At 48.1% G+C, this 25,837-nt stretch overlaps 1 protein-coding gene across 1 annotated transcript; it reads right to left on the reverse strand.

Annotated features, from left to right (window-relative positions):
* Positions 1-195: 195 nt before the first annotated feature.
* Positions 196-24,122, reverse strand: Lbh (LBH regulator of WNT signaling pathway). Its single transcript, XM_032908945.1, has 3 exons — positions 23,851-24,122; positions 21,017-21,119; positions 196-2,865 (listed from the first exon to the last, which is right to left on the reverse strand). The coding sequence occupies exons 1-3, from the start codon at positions 23,874-23,876 to the stop codon at positions 2,677-2,679; spliced, it is 318 nt and encodes a 105-aa protein (XP_032764836.1). The 5' UTR covers positions 23,877-24,122; the 3' UTR covers positions 196-2,676.
* Positions 24,123-25,837: the final 1,715 nt, after the last annotated feature.

Raw genomic sequence — 25,837 nt, forward strand, 5'->3', positions numbered from 1 at the left:
AAACAAACAAACAATAAACGCATCTGTTCGCCATGTTGGACTTGGATGAACAGGCTTTTCTCCATGTCAGCCCATGAACAGTTAGTGTAAGCAGCAGCATGGCAGACCCCTCCCGCCTGAGTCCCCTTACTCATGACCTGAATCCTTCCCTTCCATCCAATGCAATGGGAGGAAAAAAAGGAGCCCAAACCAAAATGGAAAGCATTTTCAAACTTTATTTACAACTGTCACAGTGACAAAAAGTAGTTTGGAAAAAAAAATGCTAGTTTCTCCCTGAGCCTCGATACAGAGCAGACAGAAGTCACAGGAGGTTCATCTCACAACAGGCAATGTCACTGAAATACTAGGATTTTTTTTTTCAATACGATCAGTTAGAAATACACACAAATTACTTAAAGAAAGAAGAGGAGGAGGAGAAGAAAGAGGAAGAGGGGGAGGAGGGGGAGGGGAAGAGAAAGAGAAAGAGAAGAAGAGGCCAGACAGGAGCTCAGCCACTTGTCCAAGAGCAGCTGGGTCCCCCCACCAGGCTCAACCGCTGAGGGGCCTGACGTTAGCTGTCAGCCCCTGACCTGCTCAGACAACACACGGTTGTACAACAGGGTCTAGTGACCGGCAAAAGGAAGAAGCCACCCCACAGACACACATATACACAAAGCTGATTTGATACTGGATTTACAAGCACATCCCGTCACACGGCAAGACCAAGACAGATAATCGGGGTAGGGGTGAGAAGACACCAAAACACAGGAATTTCAAAGGCCAAACACCTGTCCATAAAGGGAGGCGAGGGACGAGAAATGCCATGGGAGAAGGGGAGTAGGATGAACAGATCTCTGTAGCCAAAACAGAGCAGAGTGGAAGCAAGAGAGAGAAGCTCCCCCATGGTGGGATTGGCTGCAGCCCTCTCCCACTTCTGCAAGGAGCTGGAAAAAAGTTATTGCCATCGGTGTGTATCACAGGCAGACGACAGAGGGAAGAGGCGGGGGGCAGGGGAGGGTGACCATCGGCATCCCAGAACCAAACCTTGCTGAATGCCGTGTCAACAGCACACCCCCACGCTCTTGCCCCAACGTGCCCCAGAGCCACACTGACTTTGAGGTATTAAATAGAACCAGACACACTAGTCCAAAGATGGGGGTCAACCTGGATTGACAGAGACGTGAGGGGACATTGTGAGTGCCTCAGTTGGCCAAGTGAAGCCCAAGGAAGGCTTAAGTCCACCTCTTGACCAAACAGCCCTGCTCTGAAAATTCTGTCCTCTAACCCGCTATTCCAGAAGGTTCTGAGCTATGATCAGAGGCTAAGTCCAGATGTTAATTTCCCCATGCAATTGCTGCCCTTTCCAGAGACAGGTAAGGTGAGGAAGGAATAAAGGCTGCTATTCTACAAGGATACCCCAGTGCACCCCATGTCTTCTCCCAACCTGTGCTCAGGAGCAAGATGAGGAGAAGCAGTGATCTCATAACTGTCTCAAACTGGATCCCACAGCTGCTCCATCGGAGGCCTGGTACCCACCTGGGAACTTTAACATATCAATGCGGCACCATGGTTCCTGCATGGACACCCACTAGCCAACCTCCAACCGGGAAACACACTCTGCTTTGAGCGCCCATGGAAGCCAGACTGGGAACCCCACTGGAGTGGTCCTGCTGCAGGTCAGAAGGATGATGACGGCCACAGCAGAGCTGGGGGCCATCCACCTGACTGCTGTGGCCGAAGGAGAAGGAAGGGCAGGCCTGGGAGAGCTGACTCTTCTACCTTTTGCTCCATGGAGACTACGTAAGAATTCTTGGGAGACCCACAGTGGAAGGTGGCACTCTCTGTTCAGGTTGCAGCCTTGGAATGTCCCACAAGGGCAGGAAATGCTCTGGCTGTTCCCCCTATATACCGGGAGGCAAAGAGGGGCAAATAGGGAGAAAACTCAAGAGTACTATGCCTTAAAGCCTTCCAGCTCCTGGAGGCTCCGACAGCCTGAAGCAGCTGGGGCCAAGTCCATAAGAAGGACAGGTGGGATCTTCCTTTCTTATGTATCCCTCCATCTGGCTTCATAGGCAGCTTCTCCTGGCCCTATTTCTCTGCGGGCAACCAAACATACTTGAAAGGAAAGCAAAGGCTGGTGGCTTTGAGCAACAGAGCAGGAGATAAAGACACCCCAGTAGCCAGAGTAAATGCAGGGAGAGAAGCACTTCCTAGCTGTACTTCTCTTTAAAAGTGTGGGGTTTGTTTTGTTTTTTGTTGTTGTTGTTGTTGTTTCAATCCAAAATATTTCTCGCTCATTTCCTCATCCGCCTCAGCCAGAACCCACCCCCTCCCCAACACACACACACAGCCCTGCCTCTGGCCTCTGGCACTCGAGTTCAGATAGGGATCTTAGAAGCAGCACCCCCTCCCCCCCACCCCAACCCCTGTTCTCAGCAGCTTCCTTTCTCAGCCTTGCAAGTTGTCAGAGGGCTCCATTGCTCAACGAATCAAAAAAAAACAAAACAAAAACAAAAAAAAAAAAAAAAAAAAAAAAAGGAAAGAAAGAAAACCGACTCGGTGATTTTCAGGTGCAAAAAAACGGAAGCCTCATTTGACATTTTCAGAATGACTGTGTCTCACTCTTCTCCCATCGCCCGTGGGAAAAACAGTTCAGGTATGCTGGCTGGCACGACCCAGGCGAGCCTGCGAGGGACTCTACTGATCCTTCTTTTCTTTTGTTGTCTCTTCACAGTTGTCCTGCTCATCCTCCTGGACCAGGAATTCCTCAGGGGGCCACCGGAGCTCCCCACTCTCCACCTCCCCGTCTGTGGGTTCCACCACTATGGAGGGCAGGCGGTCCTTCAGTTTGCAACAGCGGTCAAAATCTGATGGGTCGGGAAAGATCTGGAAATTTAAAGAACAGACATCTGGTCATATACATATATATCTGAAGGAGAAGCTTGGTTCTTTCCTTACACACACGCACACGCACACACACACACACACAGAGAGAGAGAGAGAGAGAGAGAGAGAGAGAGAGAGAGAGAGAGAGAGAGCACTGGCTGCCTTCCAAGGATCATGTTCTGCCTTCTAGACACTGTGGGTGTAAGACAGAATCCAGGGGAGTATGTTCTAGGGAAAACTATCTCTCAGCCAGATTTTTTTTTTTTTCTAATCATGAAGCTAAAAATTTGTGGACCATACCGCCGAACAAAAGGGTGGGCGTAACTCTGCTTCTAGTGTTTTTCTTCTAGATAAAAGAATAATAAAAAAAAAAATTGCTCTCCGTACGTCAGGCTCTGCTTAGGAATAAGCAAGCACCTAGTGCCTACAATCCACATCCTGCAGCAGCCACTAAAACATTACGTTCCTGCTAGAGTAATTATTATTGGTGCCTAGAAGAAATAAACAGCCAAATCGTTCATCATCTTCGACTAACACAGTCAAAAACAAGTGTTGCTCGTGCTATGTTAAAAGTCCCCGGCTCGGGCAAACTAGTTATCTAGGCCCTCCTAGCCTGAACGGAGCTAAGGCTCACACTCAGGTGTGCCAGCTCCCATGCTCCTGTATCACCGGCCTTTTGGATTTCATTGCAACAGCCAAGTCTGAACCAAATCCAGATCAAGGCAAGGCCTCCAGTCACAAGGTAGCTGGGAAAAGCATCCACAGAGCCTTCCCTTTGCACCTGTGAGCAACTCCTGACTTCCTGCCACCGGTACACCTGAAAGACTCAGATCTCCTCCCAGAGTCCCACAGAAGAGGCTCCAGTCCACTGATGTGGGTTCTTCCCAGTGCTGACCGAAACACTGAGCCAGGCTATAAAACTAGGGGCCAAGTCTGGTTTCCCTTTGCACACACTGCCCTGTGACTACAGCTGACCCAATTCTTTGCCCAGTAGCTAAGCACTTAATCCACCGAGCTGCTGGTCCCTTGCCATTCATAGCCCTCAGTGACACACCCAAGAGGGGAGAGGAGCGTTGGTCTGGGAAATCTGGGGCTCACCAGATCACTGACAATTGGCACCTTCAAGGCCATCTCCTCCCACCTCTCTGTCTGACAGACCGGAAACCCAGACCCCAGAGGGGACAGGAGACTTCACTGAAGGTCACACGGTCTGTTCACATCAAATTCAACTGGATGGAACAGACATTAGGAGAAATCCTGGGAAGTTGCCTGTTTTGCTGTACTGAGAGGGTAGAAGAAATGCTTATCCCACCCAAGTTCTGTGGTACCGTGTCTGATCTCCTATGTATACTCAGAAGCCCACATAGGGCTTTTGAGAATCACAGGCTTCAGAAATCGTCCCAATCCCTACAGGCCAGTGATTATTAACCATTTATCCAATAAAGACCTATTGCTTGGGATTAAGCCTTAAGCCAGCTGCAGGAGTACGCATCATTAAAGACTTAAAAGGGCTCATAAAAAGTATCGTAATAGCTGCCAGACGGAAAACAAACCAGGGAGGGGCTGGACCCAGGCGGGTCAGGGAGGCCTGGAGAAACTGGCCACCATGTCCTGTCATGCCTCCCGCTCTGATGTTTGCCCTTGGACTTCATGGTGGGTTCACATTAACAAGTGTTAGCAGAAAGTGGATCAGCTACGTTCTGGGGAGCCTTTACTCACTTCTGTGGAGCTGAGCCCCTTCCCCAAGGTGAGGACACGAGGTGTCTTCTTCCAAGCATGGGCTCTGAGGTGTGATGCAGGTGCTCCCCAGTAAGTGGAAAGCACCCTTCAGTTGACAAAGCTCTATCAGATATGACTTCACTGGACATCACTACCGCCCCAGGGTTAGCAATCGTCTGGGGCTCTGAAGGTCAAAAGGCAGAGGTAGCATTCAAACCTCATTCTGAACCAGGTAGGTTACACATGATCTCTCAAGCCACAGAATAGCACAAAGGACTAGGGCAGCCCAGGCCAGTAGAATCAGAGCAGCCAACTCTACTACGAGCTAGAAAAGCGACGCTGGTGACGTATGAAAGACAGTGCTGATGATGTGGCCATGGCTGAGCAGAGCCTCTGTCTCCATGGTAACAGTATAGAGTAAGTAGGCAGTGGACACAGGGCAGAGGCACCGAATCTGGATTCTTATTATCCCCTTAACATCCACGGCATGACCCCTGTCCAGGCCTCTCAAGCGCCTCTCTCAGGTTCTCCTCCAGAGAAACCAAGCGGCCTTCTTATCACACAAGATGGGTCCAAGTTCTTGGCCAGCAGAGAAGTGACACAATGCTTTGAGGACAGAAGCAAAATTCAGATAACAACATCTTCTTTGCAGTGACCCCTCTCCCCTGCCCCCTCAGGTCTGGAGTTGGTTTCCACTCTCCAAGTGTGAGGCCACTCTTCTAACACAGTCATGAAAACAATATCCATCAATGGCTTTCACACCAAGAGATCCACGGTGGGGGTGGGGAGGAGGCGGCAATCAGAGCATCGGAAGTCTGATACTGTGGCAGTTGCCAAAGGTCTTTGCACTGTGACCTACTCAAAGCAGGAGCCATTAAAGGGAAAAAGTTAATTTTACTAGTTATTGTATTTGTAAAAAAAAAAATCACTATAATAATTGCTTTACCCCTTCCACCGGTGATTTTCTTTTATTATCAGATCACACAGAGTTGTGCCTCTGAAAACTGTAGCTCTCTCCAAAAATAAACAACAGCAACAACAACAACAGCAGCAGCAGCAGCAGCAACAGAGCACACCCTGCATCGAAACGGCCTCTTTTGTTTCTCCGGGAAAAGACAGAAAAAGCCTTGCAAAAGTGTTTCTGAGTCTTTTCCAGCACAATCTTATCTCCGGCAGCTGCTTAAGAGGCTGACCCGGAGGAGGTCAGCATTTTTCCACTAAGTCATGTTTTTTAATCACCTAGGCAGCAGAAAAATGAGAGGCTGCAACTACAATTTGATGGGGTGGGGAAGGCAATGGAAAAAAAAAAAAAAAACCTGAAGAAAAAGAACTCTCGGGTTCGACTTGCCAAGCACATGACAGGTACGGTTGGGGCGGCAGGCAAAGTACAGCACGCTGGGCTGCCCAGCTGAACCTGGCAGAGAACAAAGAACTGCCCTGTTCAGAAACACACTGCTTCTGGTTAAACCTTCAATCCAAAGAGCCCCATCCTCTCTCTCAGCTGCAAACAAACAAACCGGAAAATCCCTCAAGCCATAAAGACTCTTCCGGAAGAGTAAAGACTCTACAGGACCCAGCCTCAGGTCTCTCCTACCCTCATCCCCTGCAGGGCAAGTTCAGAAACATCCAGCAGCCTTCAGCCCTATGTCTTCCTATCTCTGCCATCGCTACCCTCCACAGCCAGCTGTCCCACAGGGAGAGGGGGAAATGCCAGGATGATGCCAGGGACAGAACTACTGAACACAGTTCCCACCTACACAGACCGTATAGAGTCCTGTCAACCACACGAGCTCCAAGAACATCTTGGATTCTACGTGAGCAGCACGGGTGCAGCCTTCGTGACATGCTGTTGGTGGCAATGCCCTTTGCCAGGTGCCCTCTCATCACCATGGATCCTGACATTTTGGGAACTTGAGGGCATTCCATGGAAAGGTGGAGGGAGCTTCAGCATGATCTAGGTCCGTGATTTGGACGCCAGCATGCTGGAGTTTCTGGCTGTGAGGGCAAGTGTAGTCCAAGGGAATGCTGTGCCGTGACGAAAAGGTTTTCTGCGCTGTCCAGTACAGTGGCCACTCGTCATGGGTAGCTAACTGAGCCCACCCTTGAGAGGGGGCCAAATTTTGCATGTGACTTAAATAAACATAAATTTAATAAAAATTTAAACAGCTACTGGACTCAAGCTATATCATTAATTATGAGGACAATGAAAACAGGGTTTTCAGGGAGACTGAGGCAATTGGACTGGCTGACCGATATGGGTGACCTCAGAACAGACAGCTGTGGGGCCGAGGCCAAGGTTTCTAGAGACCATAAACTCGTCAGTAGCCTTTTTGCTTCGGGCTGGAGTGTAACTAGTGAACCAGCTCCCACATCATGAACAGATAGGAACCAAAAGACAAAACTAGGCCTCCAAAGGCCCCAAATTTGGAGGCCCAGCTATCAGCTGTCTGCCCGTGAGCCAGGTGACCTAAACCTAGCTGCCTCTGGGGTGGGGATAAGAAAGAGTTGCCTGGCACCTACTGTGGAAAATGTGAGCGAGTCTAGTCTTTGGGGCCCTTCCCTGTCTGTGCACTGCCCGCCATCCTCTCTGACAAACAAGAAGATCTGGCCACCGAGAGGGTGGAGGGCTCAGCAAGGAGCTGGGAGATGCTAATGGGGAAAGCAGACACCAGCAGGTGGGGCAGATGAAAGGTGCTTAGCTGGACACAAAGGGCTAATTACCAGCTGTGCAAGCTGAGAAGCCGGCAGGCCTGGGTACACTGCTCCCCTTTGCTGGGGAGGAGCAGAGGGCAGAAGAAGCTGGGGTGGGAAGGAGGACAGGAGACCTGGGAGAGAGAGGCTAGCTCCCGAAGGCATTGAGCACACAAAACTCCACGGTAAGCCTTTACCCTCTCCAGTTGCAGAGAGCAACAGAGAACCAACCCCAAGCAGGCTACGGAAAAATAGCACACCATGCCTACAGGTGGAGCAGGAATTCAAAAGGTTTGGCTTTTACCTGGCCACTAACCCTTGCTGTCTCTGTGGCCTTGGTTGGATCACCTTAGCTTTTCTGGGTACCCTTGAATGGAAGGAGGAAGTGGTTTGGACTCTGCAGGGTTGCTGAGGAGGGGGTAGGGTTTTGATGCTGAGCCCGCTCTCCCCGCCCTCCCCCTCTATAAATTTGGATTTATACTAGTGCTGATCTTACAGGGTTAGAGAGAGAGAGAGAGTCAGATCCAGGTGTGTATGAATATCCTTTGGAAACTCTTAAATTGCTAATGGTGGTCCTTGTTAAGTAAAGCAGTCTCCCCACCCCCACCCCCACCCCAGGAGCATTTAGAGAGACCCTGGAAAGCCAGCAACTGTTACTTGAGACAGGAGCAAATGAACTGGGTTTGTACTCACAAACCCCAGTCCAGGTTCTTGGAGTAAAGCCTGTTCTTTGGTGTCCCTGCCCCCTTCCCAGAGCCGCTGGTTCCCCCTAGGACATGGATTAGGCCAACTGGAATGGAAATCACGCTCTTGACCAGACTCTTGTCTCACCACAGAGAACCTCTGCTCCTCCTCCCTGAGCCTACTCCAGGGGCCTCACCCAGAGAAGTCGATTCCCTCCTGAAGCCTAGCTTCCCAAAGCCTGGAATTCTTAGTTTTCCTTAAGCCAAGAATGGATTTGCCTGGTGTGTTTCTTCCTTCCTAGGAGGGGCTGGTCTGTAACAGGGAGCGGATCTCTCCCAGCATCCTGCTCTGAGGAGGGTGGAATGAATGAGCAAGCAGTCAATTCAGCTAATACCCTGCACTTTGGTCCTTAACCGTGATGGCAAGAACTACAGTCTTTGAAATCTGACCTCCTGCTATCTAATCTTATCATGTTGTTAGTACTATTAGCATCTTATTGAGTTTTCAGTTTGTTGAGTGGCTGGGGAAAACCCAAGGGTTCTTAGGGGCAGAGGGTTCTAGAGGGGATTCAGAGAAGCCTAATGCTGTCCAGTTTCGTGCTGTCTGTCTCAGCTCCCAATTTGTCTCTGAACCAAAGCTATGGGACATCCAGCTCACCCCGTCCTACCCTTCCCTGATGCTTCTGATCCTTCAGGGCACTTGAGCAGAGATTGGAGCTTCATATCAACTCTGAACCTCCTTCCTTTGGATCAAAGATACTTAAGTGCCTAAGCCTTGGAACCGGACGGAAAAGGAAATCCTCGGGATAAACATCGTCTTTCATAAACATCTCTCAAACACACACCCATCCTGCAAGCCAGGGGTTCCAAATTCCAATCAATTAGTACTAATGGCTCCTGATAATGCTGGACCCAGAAATAGATGAAGCTTCTGGACTATTAGGGGATTTCCCCAAACTTCTCTGGGGGACATAAATGATCTCAAATACCGCTATCTTATCAAACATGTGTGTCATCATTACTTCTTTACAGCCTCCTGCCCAGTCTTCCCAATTCCTCTCACCATGCTCCCTCCTCAGTACTACCCACATGTCCCATGACTACATATCCTCGGTCAGAGAACTCAGCCTGACCCAGCTGCCGCTTCAATCATCCCTTCCTTCTTCATTTTAGAGACAAAAAGTCGCGAGTCTTTAACCCCGGCATCCTGCCTAGACTTTGCTTCTAAAGTCTACCCTACAACTTCCAAACCTACCACTCAGTGGAAACTCTTTCAAGCTTCCCAGAACAACCCTGCAGTCCTGTCTCAAGGCCTTTGCCAGGTTTCACCTACCACCATTTTTGCCCCATATTACCAGATCAACTTGTCTTGCTCCCAAAGTTAAGTCATCTGCTAATGACCCATCTTTAAGGGTATCCCCCAACAAAACCTGCCAGACAGTAGCACACATCTCATTTCCTCACGGCCCCACTGCTCTCCTCAGCCACATTCTGTTCAGTCTAGAGAAGCCACTTTCAAGATCCTCTCAGGGAGAAAACACAGATGGAAATGAAAATATTTTCAGTAATACTCAGTTTCCACTTGCTTTTTATACTGTGTTGACACTTACAATGTGGTATAAAAAGCCACAGTCACTGAAACCACTGGCACCATCACAGTGGCCTGGAATGTGTACCTGTCATCACTTATCATTTCTCACCTCACATGATTAAATAAAGACAAACAACAACACAGTAACAACCCTCCAAGTACTTCATATTTGCCAAATTCTGACTCCTAAATAATGCTTTCAAATTTGGAGTGGTGAAATGTCAAGATAAAGTAAAGCATTCCTGCTGCTTACCAAGGTACCAGGTTATCCCCAATAAAAACAATGACATGGTTGAGTTGCCAGCTAAACTAGCCACTTTCTCAATGGAACATCACTGTATTTGAAAAATTTCTAAAAAAAACAAAAAAACAAAAAAACAAACTATGGTTATTCCAACATGGATAATTTCTCAAAAATGACAGAGTAGATTGCCATTTTCAGAAAAATAGCTGATGATATCTGTAACCAAAGAATGAAAATAGAGCTTTCAAGTGAAAATTAGAATTTTGGGAAATGTGTGTCAGTCATCATGAGTTTGATAACTTTCTATTTCTTGCTAACTTTCTGATAATACTAGCAGTGATATTAACAAGTATGCTTCTTTTATACAGCATAATGAAATGCATCACCATTTGAAAGATCTTATTTCCCAAATGATCAGTATAATACACTACAAAACTGAGCTTGAAGAAAAAAGTTCAAAAAAAGTCCAAGCCAGACCAATAAATCTTAATGTAAGAGTACAAAAAGTTTATATATAAGGTTTTGTGTGAAAACACATGACACTTGTTTATTACTTGTGTGTAATCCTAGTGCTCTGGAGTTAGAGGCAAGGAGAATTTGAAATTCAAGGTTATCTTCTGCGATTTAACAAATTGGAGGGCAGCCTAGGCCACACTGAGTTCTTGTCTCAAAAGAATGTCAGGGGAAGGGAGGAGGGAATGGGAAAGGAAAGGAAAAGGAAAAAAAAAAACTGCCTACTACATGTTACATTTTGGTGATGTACCAAAACAATCTGGAAAAGATGCGAAGCCATTTCTCCCACTCTTAACTGCATAACCTGTATAAGCCAAGTTTTATTCATTTAGTTCAACCAACGCATATTGCAACAAATTTACTCATGGGAAGCACACGTGAGAATCTCACCATTTTCCATTAGACCAGACATTAAGATTTTTTTTAATGTAAAAACAATGCTTTTCCTCTTAGGGTTTTCTGTTTTGGAAAATATAGTTATTTTATGAAAATCTATTATTTATGTCAATATAGAATTGTTTCATTGTTAGTCTAAATAAGCTAAAATTGAAAAAAAAATCTGTTTTAATTCCTAAAACAATAAATTTAAAGACATAGCACACATGAACAAAAGATCACAATTTTTTTTAAAGTGTAAACTGAAACCCAAAATTTAGAACCATTGGCCTGAGAGAAAAAGCATATTCTCAGAAAGACGGCCAGGGAAGTCAATGGTGAAGACAGCATAGGCTTTAATGCTGCAGAAGAGCGGAGTGGAACATCAAAGGTGCCTTCAGATACGTCAAAGGCTGACATGTGAAGACCTAGTGACAGGAGGATTTTATGTCATCACTAATCTGTCCAACAAAATTAATAGAGATTAATTCTTACTGTGGATGAGGAAATCAAGGCCCACAGCGATGACACAAGCTGCCTGCGTTGGCACAAATAACACAAAGATGAGGGTAGAAAATAGCTATCCAGATGCCCTTAATCCCTCTGAGTTGAGGGGTTCTGTGTTCCTGGTGGTGTCCAAAGGACTCCTGGGTTAAGCAACGCCATGTTACTCTAGAAGAGGACTCAGGTCAAGATGACTGGTCCATCTCAAACTTGCCTCCCATTCCGATGTTTGTTCTGGGGAGGTGGGGTGAGAGGGCCTGTGAGTATAGATGCATTTTTGCTGACATCATCACTAGAAGAATTTTGAACAACTATGCCTCCTTTTGTATGTCCAAACGCTCCTGCTATATCGCAACGTTAACACCTTAAACAAGGATGTATATACTGCTCTTTTAACGATACCCAGTGTTGAGCTCAGCACAGGAGTGCGTACTTACAAATCCAGCACTCAGGAAGCTGAGACAGGGAGGATCATTGAGAGGTCAATGCCAGCCCAAGCTACACACTGAGTTACAGACCAGCATGGGCTACACAGCAAGGCTTTGCCAAAAGGAAAAGGAAGGAAGGAAGGAAGGAAGGAAGGAAGGAGGGAGGGAGGGAGGGAGGAGGGAGGGAGGGAGGAGGAGGAAACAAAAAAAACAAAAAAGCCCCAATACACTAACAAAAAACTATGCCAAGTGTATAGTGAGAACTGTAGTAATTTTGAATCAATCATTTTCCACTAAAACAGTTGTAAATAATCTCCTAAGTCAACTAGTATTCCTTCCTCTATTTTAAACCATATTTCTACTCTATTTCTAAACGGTATTTATCCTTGTTTTGTTTTAAAATCTAGATAGTGTTCTACTATGTAACCCAGGCTAACCCAGAACTCACCAAGTACCCCAGGCCTGCCTCTCAAACTTACGATCTTTCTACCGTAACCTTTTGAGAGCTGAGATTCCAGGCGTGTACCACCACACCTGACTGGATGTTTTCTTAATATATTTTCAAGGTTTTAGCCATTGGTTTTGCATACTTTCCTCCAAACAAAAGATCTATTATGTATAGTAGATTGATATTTTTAAAAGTCCAGTGACCTTAAGGTTTTATAGATTCAAATTTCTATGTTGGCTCAATGTGGCTATTAGTACTAACTGATCAATAAAATTCACAAGTAATTAAGTACAGAGGTTAATTTTTATTGGATAAGTTTCTCACTGTGAAGGAAGGGGGCTGCCTGGACATGTGTTTTGAATGGTCCATTTCTCCGATGGCCCTAAAGTTTCTACCCCATGGCCAGCTGCTCTCCCTTGTAAGACAGAAAAGCAACCTGGACAGGGAGGAGAGAAAGAGAGCTAGTGAGATATTCTTCAGTGGTAACTTGTACAGAGACCCAGAAGGAAGCTGAGGGAGAGGGCATGCATTTCCTTAGAACCTTCTCCGCTTTCATGTGCCCTTGGTGAGTTTCTGGGACCCCTGGGGCAGCTGCCTTCCTGCCTTAACACTTTGCACCATGTGAAGAAGTGTCCACATAGCGAGAAGCGACTTGGCATGAGCATCTTTCATACTGAAGTGCTGAGGAAAACATCCAGGAAGCATCTGGAGGTGGTGAATCATATTCCGGTGGGTAAATAACAAGGAAATCATAATTGAATACTAACTGTCATAGTGTTTCTACCAAAGAGGAGACTCAACTTTTGAAGAAAACAAATTCCTTCCTGGCCAGTCCCAGTATTAGCCTGCCTAAAGAATCATGCTGCAAAATGTCCCACTCAGGGGCACAGGTGTCTGCCAGCTGCACAACGCCACCTTCATTTTCCTGTTACAATTGCTTTGGTGGTAAGCTCCTTCTTTATTGGCTTGGTTCAAGCATGCTTGCTTAAATATCAAACTCTATTGCCTCAGAAATAGAAAAGTAGTCTGTGCCATGGGAAACGCTTGCATTTTCATAAGCCAACAGGAGTACTGGTCCCTACTTGAACACCAGCCTACATTACTTACATACACCAGAAGCCTTGCCAACTTGTTGGGTAGATGGTAAGGCGGCCATTACATTTAGAGCTACTTCTAAGTATCCAGTCTATTCTAACATCCAGAGAAGCAAACCCAAGGACCTCAAAATGGTTCCTAACACTAAGCCCTCCGTTGGCCAAATTTCATGGGTCCATTCAACTGCACTGGTCTTTTTAAGGTTACGTGATGCTTCAATGTCATTAATAGAGTAAGAGACACAACTAGGACAATGGCTGGTTTATATACGAGTGTATCTTTATTAGCTATGGGTCAAGAATATGATCACTAGCTATTTTTTCAATGCTGGCTAAATGTCGCTTAAGCGCCGTTAATTTGTTATCATGATGTGCGTAATTAATAAACCACAGGAAGAGGTAGAACATCTGAACACACTAAAATAACAAAACGCCTTCCTGATCCCGTCCATAGCTTCTATTATTATCATATCTCTATAGATGCTGGCAGAGCACACTTTAATCAACTCATTTATGCATCCCGTTTTCAAGGTACTATATGATCGAGAGGCCTAACGTCGTTCGATCTCTTTGAATCGGTAGTTCTATTTCCAGGGATTTACTTCAAAGAAACAAGTCAGGGCTGTGCAGAGACTTACATAAAATGATGTTTGGAGCACTGTCTCAAGAACAAAAGATGCTCCAACCTAGACATCCAGCAATCAGAAATGGTCCATACAGAGTGAAATACTGCTTTACAAAGAAAACCAGATGACAAGAACACAGTCACAGTGTTAAATGATAAAAGAATATTTGCTACAATTGAAAAATATGCACGAAAGTAAACAAAAGTAAAAATTCCAGTGATAGGGATGTGAAAGATTGTTCCTCTTCCATCTAGTGCTTGGCTACATTTTATGAAGAATAAATGTTACCTTTATAATGATCACACATACATCCAGCCATACTTTTGACTCAAAAATCCGACTCGTAAAACTATTCTCAAGATATAATAGAGATTATCCCCTAAGACTTATATTAAAATTTCAGTGTAAACCATCACAGTATAAGGGGAAAAAATATGACCAACATTTTCAACAATAAGACAACGGTGAAACAAATTATCATCTGACCTCATGATACAAGGTGAGCTTTTCCAGAGTATAGTGGTGGATGCCTTTAGGGAGGCTGAGACAGGAAAACTGTTAAGAGTTTAAGACCAGCCTAGGCTACAAAGTAAAGTACAAAGCGGACCCTGGCAGCTTTGCAAAAGCCTATCTCAAAATCAAAAGTAAGAAAGCACATGCAGCTCTGTGGCAAAGCTGTTGACCAGTATGCACAAAACCTTAGATTCAACCCTAGGACCAGAAGGACAGAGGAATATAGATTCAGATTATTCCGAAAATAATACTGTAGCGACAGCATGCTGCTGGCGACCAGTGTTATTTAAAACTTCAGACCAGAACTCGGTATAAATTCTAACTGCATGTGAGGCACTAGAAGAGAAGGTTAAAAAATGATGAGTTATGCCCCCCAGAAGAGTATGACAATTAGAAAGGAGGAGAAAAGAAAACGAACATTTTCTAGAAGTCGCCCAGTTTTGAAAAGCTCAAAAATAACAAAACGCATACTTTCTCAATGAAAACAGGAAATGACTGACAAGAAGGGAAGGAAGAACTTTCCTACAACTACAACACTCTAACTGGAAAAATAAACCCCCGATGTACTGATATCCTGCTGCCTAGACTGTGATGCAGAGTGGGAGTGAGAGCATGGGTGGCTGTCGCATTTGCACCTGCTCTGTCCACAGGGATGGTCGTGGGGACGGATTTTATGGTCCCCAAAGTAAAGGCAGAAGATGAACCCAAGGCATAGGGACCAAGCACCCCTACAATGGAGTTGGTGATGTTCTTTCTCTTAGCTTGGTCCATGCTACAGCACACAAAAGATCTAGGACTGTTTTCCCTTCTGGCTCCCATAAAATTCCTGGCCAAGAAGCCAGCAGTCAACACAGCTTTAATTAAATGGTTGGATGCCTACTATAAGGCCTAACCTTAAAAGAAGAAAAGAAGAAGAGGAAGAAGGAAGGAAGGAAGGAAGGAAGGAAGGAAGGGAAGAAGGAAGGAAAAAAGTTGCCTCAATGCAAGACGATGAAGACCACTGGGAGGATGTGGAAACTGACCTGACCCATTCCCTGAGGTCACAATAGTACCCCAATAATGCCTTGGAAGAACAATGGGCAGAGACAAACACTGTCTCTTAGGTGGGTTCATGCAGTTCAGAGGTTAGCCTCAAGCCAAGGATAAACTGCAGAACACAGAATCTGACTGGGTGACACAGATCCTTGCTGGACAGGAAGGGCAGGTAGCAAGAGGCAGGCAGAGGCAGCACTGTCCCTCCCCGGGGCTGCAAAGGAAGGAAGCCCCAGCACACAGTGCAGCCCTGTGTGAGTGAATGAGGTCCTGTCTTCCTATCCTCTAAGGATTATTTCAGACTCAGGCCCGAAAAGATCATCTCAGGACATTCGCCAGACACCCAGGAATAGCTCTTGGCTTCAGTCACAAGATTCACCACCCAAATGCATTCCTTTTCCTCACCATACAGTACAATCCTCCTCTTCTATCCAACGTAAGAGAGACTGGCTTGACTGGGAGAAAATGCTGATCTTGTTAAAACATTCACCATGGGATTGCCAAGGTACAGAGACCGTCTCGGGCCAGGAAGGGGAAGGAGAAGGGCCCATCATTCAGTACTCATTAAGTATCTATTTGTAGGACAGTGGAAACAAAGAGCAGTGTTAAGACGTAGCCCCCGGCTCTGCAGCATGACGAACACATGGCTGTTGGAGGAGGGAGGGTGAGACCCAACACAGGCCTTTTGAGAGAAGCTGTATGAATCCAGTGTACAGCAGGCTGGCTGTGAAAAAAAAAAAAAAAAAAACCCTGCTCGCTCCATGGCCAGGCACAAACACACTGTTGTGCCCATTGGGGTAGGGGAGAAGGAGAAGTCTCCCATGGGAACAATTCCAGCCATCTGTAGGCCCTAATCCAGGGACTTTCCACAACAGTGAACATGACCTTTGTGTCTAGGCTTCTAACATAAAAGGGAAGGTGCAGGACTCTCCTACAAAGAAGACTTTCAATGCAAGGGTGCGTGGTGGCTTAGAAAGAGCCAGTGTCACTCAGAGGGGACAGCTCGTGCTCTCTAAACTCAATGGACCCCACTGCTGTCCATTCCATCACTATGAGAGAAACAGAAGAAGGGGTAAGAGAAAGAAAACCTGTCACAATACCAGCAATGTGTCACATCTATGGCTGACAGTCTCCTACCACCGTTTTTTGTTTGTTTGTTTGTCTGTTTGGTTGGTTGGTTGGTTGGTTTTTGTTTTTTTTTTTGTTTTGTTTTTTTTGGTTTTTTTTTTTTTTTGGTTTTTTTGTGGGGGGGGGGGGTATTAGTTTTTTGTTTTTCTGGGGGCAAATGAAGATTTTTAACCTCTGATGTCTGTGAGAAATGGTTTCCTGGTGACCGTGGAACCTGCAGGATACTATCTTGCACATGCTCTTTCAGTCCTGGCTCCGGTGCAGAGCTACCATAGGCTCTGGGCCTGCAAGAAGCAAACACTGTGTGGAGAATAGAAAGGTCAACCTACCACGGCCCCCCTCGTTACCCTGGGAGATGAAGGGTAGGTGCGGGATGCTCGTAGCTCTCTAAGGCGAAAGGAAGGCCCAGGGGCATGGGGGGCAGTCAGGTGTGTGAAGGAACTGCTCTTTCTGGTTTTCAGAATGGCCTTCTGGAAAACAGTCTGGGTGCCTCTCTGACTGAGATGTGATGTCTAAGGCAGGCATGCGTGACCGAAAGCGAGAGCAGGTAGAAGAGCGATGACAACGGAAGGAGAGCCTGGGGAGGGGCTGCGGCTGCCGCTCAGGGGGCAGCGCGCTTGTCTAGAATGTATAAGGCTCTGGCTTCACTCTCCAGCAACACAGCACGGTACTCCAGCGCTTGGGGTGAGAGGGTCAGAAGCTTAAGGTCACCCTCAGCTTCTCGGAGAGTTCCGGGTCAACATGAGCTAGAGAGTATACGATAATTGTGGGAGAGTACAGTAAACAAACTATGTGTAAACGTATAAACATGGTAATTAAAAATAGGACGGCTTATGTATGCTGTGCCAGGAGAAGTTAGGGAGCAAGGCCAAAACGCCAGGGCCCCCTTAGGGTTCATCAGTATAGGGTTCCTAGGGGAATAAGTAGAAACCTTCCTTATAAAGAGCTCTGGCCAATATGAGAGGAACCTTCAGAGAAAGACATATACATCACATCCTTATAGTAGTGGGTCGGTAGAAAGAGTAGGCTCCACCAGGCATCCAGTGACCGGCTTGCACTGGATGGCCCACGTTCCTGTCCCATAGGCTGGTGACTGACTGGGAAGCCCATAGACACAGCATAGGCATGGAGCCCTTAAGGACATAAATATCCTCACAGAGACCCTCCCACGCGCCTCTGAGAGCATGCCGCCGCCCACAGCCGGAGCTAAATGGACTCGGCTTTCTAGTAACCATTTACTCACCCACCCCGTGCGTGCAATAATTCCTGCCAAATAAATGTGCCACGTGGGTTTCACTTATTTGAATGACTCTCCAGATGGATATGGAGACAACACAAGACACTGGCTCCAGATTGTTATGCATGCTCACAGAATGGTGTGAACTCAGGTCTGGGGACGTAGCTCTCCATTGGCACCCTGCTTGCCTGGCGTGCATGAGGCCCTGGGTTTGATCCCCGGCACCACATAAACTGGGCATGGTGATCTGTGCCTATAAGCCCAGCACTGAAGAGGTGGAGGCAGGGGGATTAAGAGTCACCTTTTGCTATAGAATGCATGAGACCCCGTCTCAAAATGAAGTAAAATAAAACTAAACACGAACAATTATTGCTGTGAATTTCTGAAGAATAATAGAAGAGCTAACCCAAATCCTTTGGGGGATAAAATGGACATACATTCAGCAGGACCTTCAGAGGCTACCACACAGGTAAAGATGGCTAAGTTCCAAATCAGGATACCCTTCCCCTTACAGCTTCTCTGTAAACATATTGGTACATGAACGGGGAAAGGATGATGGCTAAAGGATGCAGTGTTGAGAGCAAGGCCCTGGATGGCATTGAAGAAAATGCAGGACCCATGTCCTAAAAATCCATCATAGCATCATTAGAAAGTATAAAGTTCCACAGGAAGGATGGCCGTATACACCATAGAGAACTCAGCAAAGCTTGATTCTGGGTGGGTCTGGAAGGTAGGGGAGTGACCTGAACGTCCAATGGGCCACTTATATGATGACCTTGTTTCAAGGTCAAATCACAAGCCTGAGATTGTATTTCATCTGCCAAGTCGGAGTTGCTGTTTCCAGGCCTCACTCGGTTCCTTGGAAAAGCAGGTCTCAGTAAAAGCCACATACTATTATTATCCTCAGGAGTAAAGCCAAGAAGAGAGCACTCAGTTCCCACCCTTAGCTCCAAGCAGAGCCCAAGCATGCAGGGCGATAGGCTTTAGCCAAGAGCCGGGCCCAGCCAATCCCCGGGGCATTGGTGGGAAAGCTTTTAATTTGATGGCACCAGCTTTGTGGGGGCCCGGGGTGTACCCATCATTTGACAGTTGCCAGACCAGCTCACGGCAGAGCCCCACACTTTGCATAAACATGTGCAGCCAAAGGGTATCTGGAGCTGCAGTAGAATTACATGTGAGAGATGGGGTTGCCCGCCCCTTCCCCTGAGGCTCCCACTTTCCTTCAAAGCCCACCACTCGATGATTCCCTGCCTCGTAACATCTCAGATTCTGTAGCATCACACATCATCAGTGCCCACACGTTTCGGGTAGACTGCTATGTTCCAGAAGTATATGTACATGCTGGTTCCCGTAAGCCCCAGGCTTTGAGCGCAACAACCCGTCAGGTTGAACATAGAAAGTGTCAAGTAAATACCATTTGGCTAAACACCGCAACTTTCCCTTTTCACTAGACAACCAAGAGCCTTGTCTGAAGCCATCTATGACCAGAGGGCTTAACAGTTCCTACAGTTCCGAGTAAAGTGTTTGCACATGGGGCAGTGGTCCCCACCCAGGGACAGAGATTGACTTCCTGGGGGTTGTGGGAACTGGGCCCTCAATACAGAGGAATGAAGTGGAAAAAAACACAAACTTTGGAAGTCTTTTTCTCAAGAGGTATCTACATATTGCAAGAACCCAGAGATGCTTTTCTTTTTCCCCAGCCCCCTTCCCACTCCCCCACGGTCAACGAGATGGGCTCTGAGGGTTACAGGGCTGAGAAGGTTGCCTAACTCTCTTGCCTGGGATATAGTTAAAGGAGAAATAGAAAACACACACAGAAACACACTGACAGGTACAGCTCGGAAAGGTTCTGTGGTGGAAATCTACAACCCGGAACTGAAAATACGCCCTCACCTGTAACCAGACATTCAGTCTGACTCAGAGGCTTGGAAATTAGTAGCCAAAACTACACGGGCAGGTGGGTCAGGAAATTTCTGTACCTCCCACCTGGCCACGGGGCAGGGGGGGTCTCTCAACTGCCTTTCTCAGTCCCTCTCCAGGAAAGGAAGGTTAGAAGAGCCTTGAAAGACCATTTTCCCTTAGGCCCCTCATCACCCCCTGCAGGCCAACAAGTGAGGTCTGAGGTGTTGACACAAAACAAAGGGATTCCTGAGTCCGCCAAGCATGTCTGGTATCTGAAGGCAATGCTTCCAATCTTAGCTTGCCTCTTGGCTTCTTCTTGACTACTCTCCTCCCATCAAATGGCTCCCGGCCCAGTTCTTCTATTCGTTTCATTCTTTACAAAATAATTGTCCCTGAAACGGCTCTGAGGAACAAGCAGCTGGAGTAAGTCTAGACTCAGGCCAGAACTAGCCCAGCGTGAAGGCACAGGATACGTCAGAAGATCAAAAACATGAGGAGTAGAGATCTAAGCCCCCATACACGGCAGGCCTGGGGTCTCAGTATAACTGGGCATTCCCTTGGGATACAGCAAAAAAATGAACAAGGCAATGTGTGCCAAGTGCTTTGCACTTCATGCTCCTTCCTTCTTGCCTGGGCTAGCTGCTTTACACAATGCCCTCAGCCTCAACACATTCCCTCACACATAGTCTCTCCTCCACATTTGCCATCTAGGGACTCTCTGATGCTTGCAAACCTGAGGTAACCAAAGTGCTCCTACTGGGATGCTATCCCTCCACCTCGCTGTCACAGTGAAGCTTCACCACACTGGCCAAGAGGGGGAGAAAGAAAGCCTTCTATTCTGTTCTCGATGTCCTCCATGTTTATCCCCACAAGACAGGATGATCCCTAGGCCGCAGTCTCTCCCAGCATCCCTAAGAGGCTGTCCTCTTCAGCTCTGTGCAATTTAGACTTGAACTCTGATCTCAGCAGGTCAATTATCACCCTGAGATGACAGATAGCCATTCTCCTAGCAGACCACCCTTCCCTATCAGCTGCCTCACCTCATGGCTGCATTTTTCCTGGGAAAAGCCTGGCTGGGGAGAGCAGTCTGCCGTTGTTGGGGAAGATCAGAAAGGCTAGCTAGTGATGTCAGTCACTGTTTGCTGAACCCCTAGGTGTCCCCGCACTGTAAATGCCATCAACCCACCCTCCCCCATCACCTTGACTCTTGGTCATACTCCTCTAGGATGCACACCATGGTTGCTTCCTCTGACAAATGGAGAGACTGAAGCTCGCTGTCAGTCAAGGACTTTCTCAAGGTGACCCAGCTGTTATAGGCAATACCTGGACCCTCAGACTCTTACAGGTGATCCTGGGATTCCCCACACCAAGCCTACTTCCAGTCTCGGCAGAAGTCACAAGGCTCCAAGAAGTTTGAGCTCACCTGATAGGAAAGGCCATCCTTCCGGGGGCTGAGGCCAATCTCTTCCATGGAGGGAGCATTCATCATCACCTCAGTCATCTCAGCCGATCTCAGATAGTCAGAGCTGGAAGGAGATCCACACTAGAAGTCAGTGCATGCTCACACGGGCCCTAAGATCCAGGGATTGGCTAAAGGCAAGATGAGAAATGCTCAAACAGTTCACAGCGAAGCAAGCTCACAGGAGCAAACAACCAGCAGGCCACTGTGGCTCACTGGCCTCAAGAGGCAAAGCCTGCCCTCTGCAACTTCACACACACGTGCACACACACACACACACACACACACACACACACACACACACACACCCCAACCCCTAAACAAAGCAAATTGAATTTTCTTTTAAACAAACTAGAAACACAACGGTGGCAGCGCGGGTGGGGGTGGGGTTGAGGGAGTGCTGTGTCTGTGTGTCTATATGAAAATAATGCAGCCAGGTTTCCCTTCACCCATTAAAAATGAGAGTAATCTTGCCCATGGATTTCCAGTGGGAACTGCACAGTAGGGTTACATAATAACAATAGCAGTCCAGCCTCCGGGAGACAAAGTCTAATCATCTAATCATGATACCTTCTTCACTGTCTCTGTCTGTCTGGTGCTCCTTTAGGCAAAATGTCCCACCCCAAGGGGTCAGCTTTTCTGCAAGCTTCACATCTGCCACCCCTTCTGGAGTTCTAGCAGCTGCTGCTGCTAACTCCCAGCATGAAAAACATCCCTGGATTAAAAGCCTTAAGGGTACAGATTCTGAGTGCAAGGAAATTTCCAGAAGGGCCAACTTGGCCCACCAATGGCTGACATGTGAAAGTACTTTGTACTCCCTAAGCAGTGTACAAACATCCCATTATCCTTGCACAGGCGGTGGGACATACACGGAGTTCAGTAAGCATGGTACCAAATATTCATACCCAATACCCATGGCACAACACCCGGTATTTTCCCCATCACATCTGTGTACAAAGTTTTAACAAGGTAAAAGGCAAGGCAGGGGTAGGCTTTAGAGAAACTACATCTAAGAAAACAGGAAGACAAGGATCTTTTTTCTTTTTCCTTTTTGTATACCTGAGTAGAAATGATATTTGGCACTGGGAATAAAAGCAGTCAATAGACGTTCCGGGAGGGAGAGGAGAGACGAAGAAAGGGTGGATTGGCTTGGGGGCAGGTTTAGTTAGGTTTAGAAGCTAGACTTTCCACAATCCCCTCCCCGGTCTGGAAAAAATGCCCTCCCTGCTTAAGAGCTGTGTGATCTCTAACAGAGAACCTCTCTGAGCTGCAGGAGCCCTGTTTATGACCAGGATGCTAATGATTGCTAATAATGCATATCTCATGGTCATGTCTGGAGGGGGAAATGTTGCAGACATTGTAGGAAGTGCTAATTAACAAAATAATCAGAAAGCTTAATGGGTGACTGGGGGGCTAATGTCCCTAAGGGCTTCTAACATCTATCTCTCTCTACCTTACTAGATTGTGAGCTGGGGTTGGGGGTTGGGGGGTGTGGAGCACAAGGCCTCCACTCTTCAAAGCCTCACCCATAGGGCAACTGACTTGTCTGCACATGAGGGGGTACACAAGCTTCAAGTGTAGGGGATTTTTACTTTCTTTTGAAAGCCTCTCTAATCATAGTTAAACTGGGAGGAAGAGGAGAAACTAAGAAAGGGTGACTGGCTTGGGGGCAAGTCTAGACTTTTACAGTTTCCTCCGGGGTCTGAAAAAAACCGTCTCCAACCCCGGAAAGAAGGGAGTCCGTAGCACTACAGCACTGTGACCAGGGTCTTCCCCTCCCGTAAGCGGCGTTCTGTTCCTTCTTGGAACTGTGGCGCCGGCCCAAAAAGTTAAACTGAGAAACACGAACTTTCAGAGTTCCTGGGCTACGCAGAACAGCGCCGCTTTTCCCGGGTTCAGAGCTTGCATTGGACCGGGGACTGGCTCTCCAAGGCTGGCACCTGCGAGCGCGCTCCAGGACCACGGGTGATCGCCTCCCTGTAGCGCCCCTCCTCTACACCACAGCAGGAAGGAAGAAGCAGCTGGCGCGCACGTCCCAGCAGCTAGGGGCCTGTCCCCGGATCCTTCCCAGCTCTGATCCTCCACAACCCAACCCTCCCGGGCTGAAGGCAAACCTCTGCAGCCCCCGACTCAGGGTTGAACGGCTTCTTCCAATCTGGCACTGGGAGAACCCGCTCCTTTCCAGCCCCGGCCCTCCACAAAGGCGTGTTGGGATTTTAGGGACTACGGAGAAGGCAGGGGTTGTGAGGGTGTAGTGTGCACCCTGATGCTTGTGGCTTGCTTGTGCGGAGAGCGTCTCCCCAGCACCCTCCCTCCCCCAGAAGCTCTGCAAACCCAGCGGCTGCACCAGCAGCTCAGCCCCGCTGCAGCCATCCTCGACGCCGAGACTTGCGTGCAAACAAAAAGGAAAAGGGGAGGGGCCCGGGGAGCCGGAGCCCCCTGCATCAAGCAGGACTCATCTCCTGCTGCCCTCGGCGGACAGGGTTTCCTTAGGGGGCCTCCAGTGGGTCCCCAGGTTCTCCCCACCCAACGCCACCATATCCACACCCTCTGGCCACCACTTAAGTGAAGGTTCCGAGTTCACTTCCTTTGTCTGGATGCTCTCAGCACCGCCTCCCCCAACCCCCAGCTTTGCAACCTTGACGTCGACTCCTGCAGGGGCTGAGGCGGGCGGGTTAACCCTCACTGGGTGTCCGTGCCACTCTCTGGCCTCGCACCCGGAGCCGGCACTAGGCGGCTGCCAGACTGCGCAGCCACCCGGGTTAAACTGGCGTCCGCCACAGGCGCAAGATACTCACCAGTGAATGGGGAAATATACAGACATGAAGTCCTAGGGGAGGCTGACCCACGCCCTTGTGATTAAGAAAAACAAAACAAAACAAAACAAAAAAACCGGTCACTGAGTCCTGAATGAGATTGGCAGGGGCGCAGAGGAGAGCAACGGGCAGCCGAGAGCGGGCACTGGGTTATCGCCGGTCTGCCTTCCGGAGACAGCCTCGCTGCCAGCGGCGTCGGCAGTGCAGATCAAGCTCTCCGCTCTCCACCGAGCTCCGGGTCCCACAAAGAGCCCGGGAAGCAGCATTTATAAGAGAGGGGCGGGGCTTGTCCGCGAGCGGCCCCGCCTCCCCTCGCCCACTCTTAGAATAACGTCACCAAAATCATGAATGGCTTCAGCGCTCGCAGCTCCCGCGGGCGGCGGCGGGGACCAGCCGGGCTCTGCACCCAGCCTGAGCTAGTTCGCAGCAGCTACGAGCCCGGCCCCCTCCCCACCGTTGACACACACGCGCGTTCCCGAGCTGGAGTTCAATGTCAACGCTGCTTCCTGCTCACAAATCTGCAGCGTCCGCAGCCCCCTTCCCGCGCACAGCCCGGGACTCTAAAGGCTACACGGACGGGTGGGCGTGAGGAAGGAGTGGGGACCCACGCGGGACGTGACAGCTCGCTGTGGGGAGGGCGCCGTTTCTCCAGCCGAGCGCATGCTGCCGTGTTCTCTGTGACTCCCACATCTCAGGACCCCTCACTGGTCAGCCATGCAAAGTAGGCCTCTCTTGGGCATCATCGCCCGCGGCACCCTGATCGTGGCGCCCAGGGCGAGACCAGGAAAAAGAAAAGATGGGAAAGACGGTTGCAGACGAGAAGCTGAAGGCACCCATGCCTGAGAAGACATATTGGCTTTCTAAACATCTGCAGTCCTGGAGTCCATGGAGGGTTCTGTTTGTTGGAGAAAGGATGTGGTGTCTTACTAGGGTTTTTCCATTGCGCGAACGCGCTTGCGTGTGTACACACACACACACACACACACACACACACACACACACACACACACACACACACACACACGCAGTCGCACACAGGGTTTGCGCTGGGAGTAGGGGGTGAGGAGGACGGGCAGAATGTAAGTACACCCCGATAGCCATAGTCCCCAGAGCTGATCTGCTAGAAAACACAAAGAGCTAAGGGAGACTGACTCTTTGATAGCCCAGGAATTGCGGTTCCGGTGCCTATCTAGGAGACTGAGCTGCCGCTGCCGTGCAGCCCGCAGAGCCAGGAAGACAGGAATCCGACTCAGTGCCCAGCGCTGCCCCTCTGTGGCCTCTGTTTCAATTACTCTTGTAAAACAGCTTCATAACCTTGACCTATGTGCATAAAGGGATTGGGAAAAGGGAGAGCCCACGGTCAAAAACTAAACACAATTAAATGTGATTTAAAATAAGTCTGCACCCTGAAAGAAAAGTGTACTGGCTATTTCCAGTCAAATGCTGCTGGGATCAAGAGAGGAGTTTTCAATGGTAGGGCCATGAGGATGTCAGGAAAGAGGACCTCATAATTTTCAGTTATCTACTTGTTCTTTCCAATTAACCCAAAAATAAAATAAACCTATAAGAGCAATTTTGCAATGACTGCTTTCCCAACTATGTGTACCTATATACAACCTGAGTAAAAACCGGAGCATCCTAAGAGAGCTGTATTTCATAAGTCCTGTAATCAGAAAAATAAAGGAGACTGTCCTTACCCCTTGAGACAAATCAAGAGCCGATTGTGCTGTTCAGGACTTCCCTTTTGCTCTGGCCAGGTGACAGGGGTCTGGTGTGGGGACGGGGGCTGGGTTTTATGAGCAGGAGCTTTTAATAGGATGGGGAAATATCTCAGTACTGTTCTCAGGCATGTGACATATTGCCACTTGGGGAGCCAAAGAGAAGCCAAAGTTTGGAGATCTAGATTCTAGACTGAGCTTTCCTGGAAAGCTTCTGAAGGTGGTCCCTGAGGCAGACCCTGGGATGAGCA

Source organism: Rattus rattus, chromosome 7 (assembly GCF_011064425.1).
Source record: "Rattus rattus isolate New Zealand chromosome 7, Rrattus_CSIRO_v1, whole genome shotgun sequence".
Lineage (NCBI taxonomy): Eukaryota > Metazoa > Chordata > Mammalia > Rodentia > Muridae > Rattus > Rattus rattus.

What these genes read in the sequence shown, in the direction of transcription:
- Lbh (XM_032908945.1), bottom strand. Translation starts at nt 23,876, where the DNA reads ATGTCTGTATATTTCCCCATTCACTG. An exon ending in GTATATTTCCCCATTCACTG is followed by an intron (nt 21,120 to 23,850) that starts GTGAGTATCTTG and finishes ATCTCCTTCCAG; the next exon opens with CTCTGACTATCTGAGATCGG. An exon ending in AGGATGGCCTTTCCTATCAG is followed by an intron (nt 2,866 to 21,016) that starts GTGAGCTCAAAC and finishes TTAAATTTCCAG; the next exon opens with ATCTTTCCCGACCCATCAGA.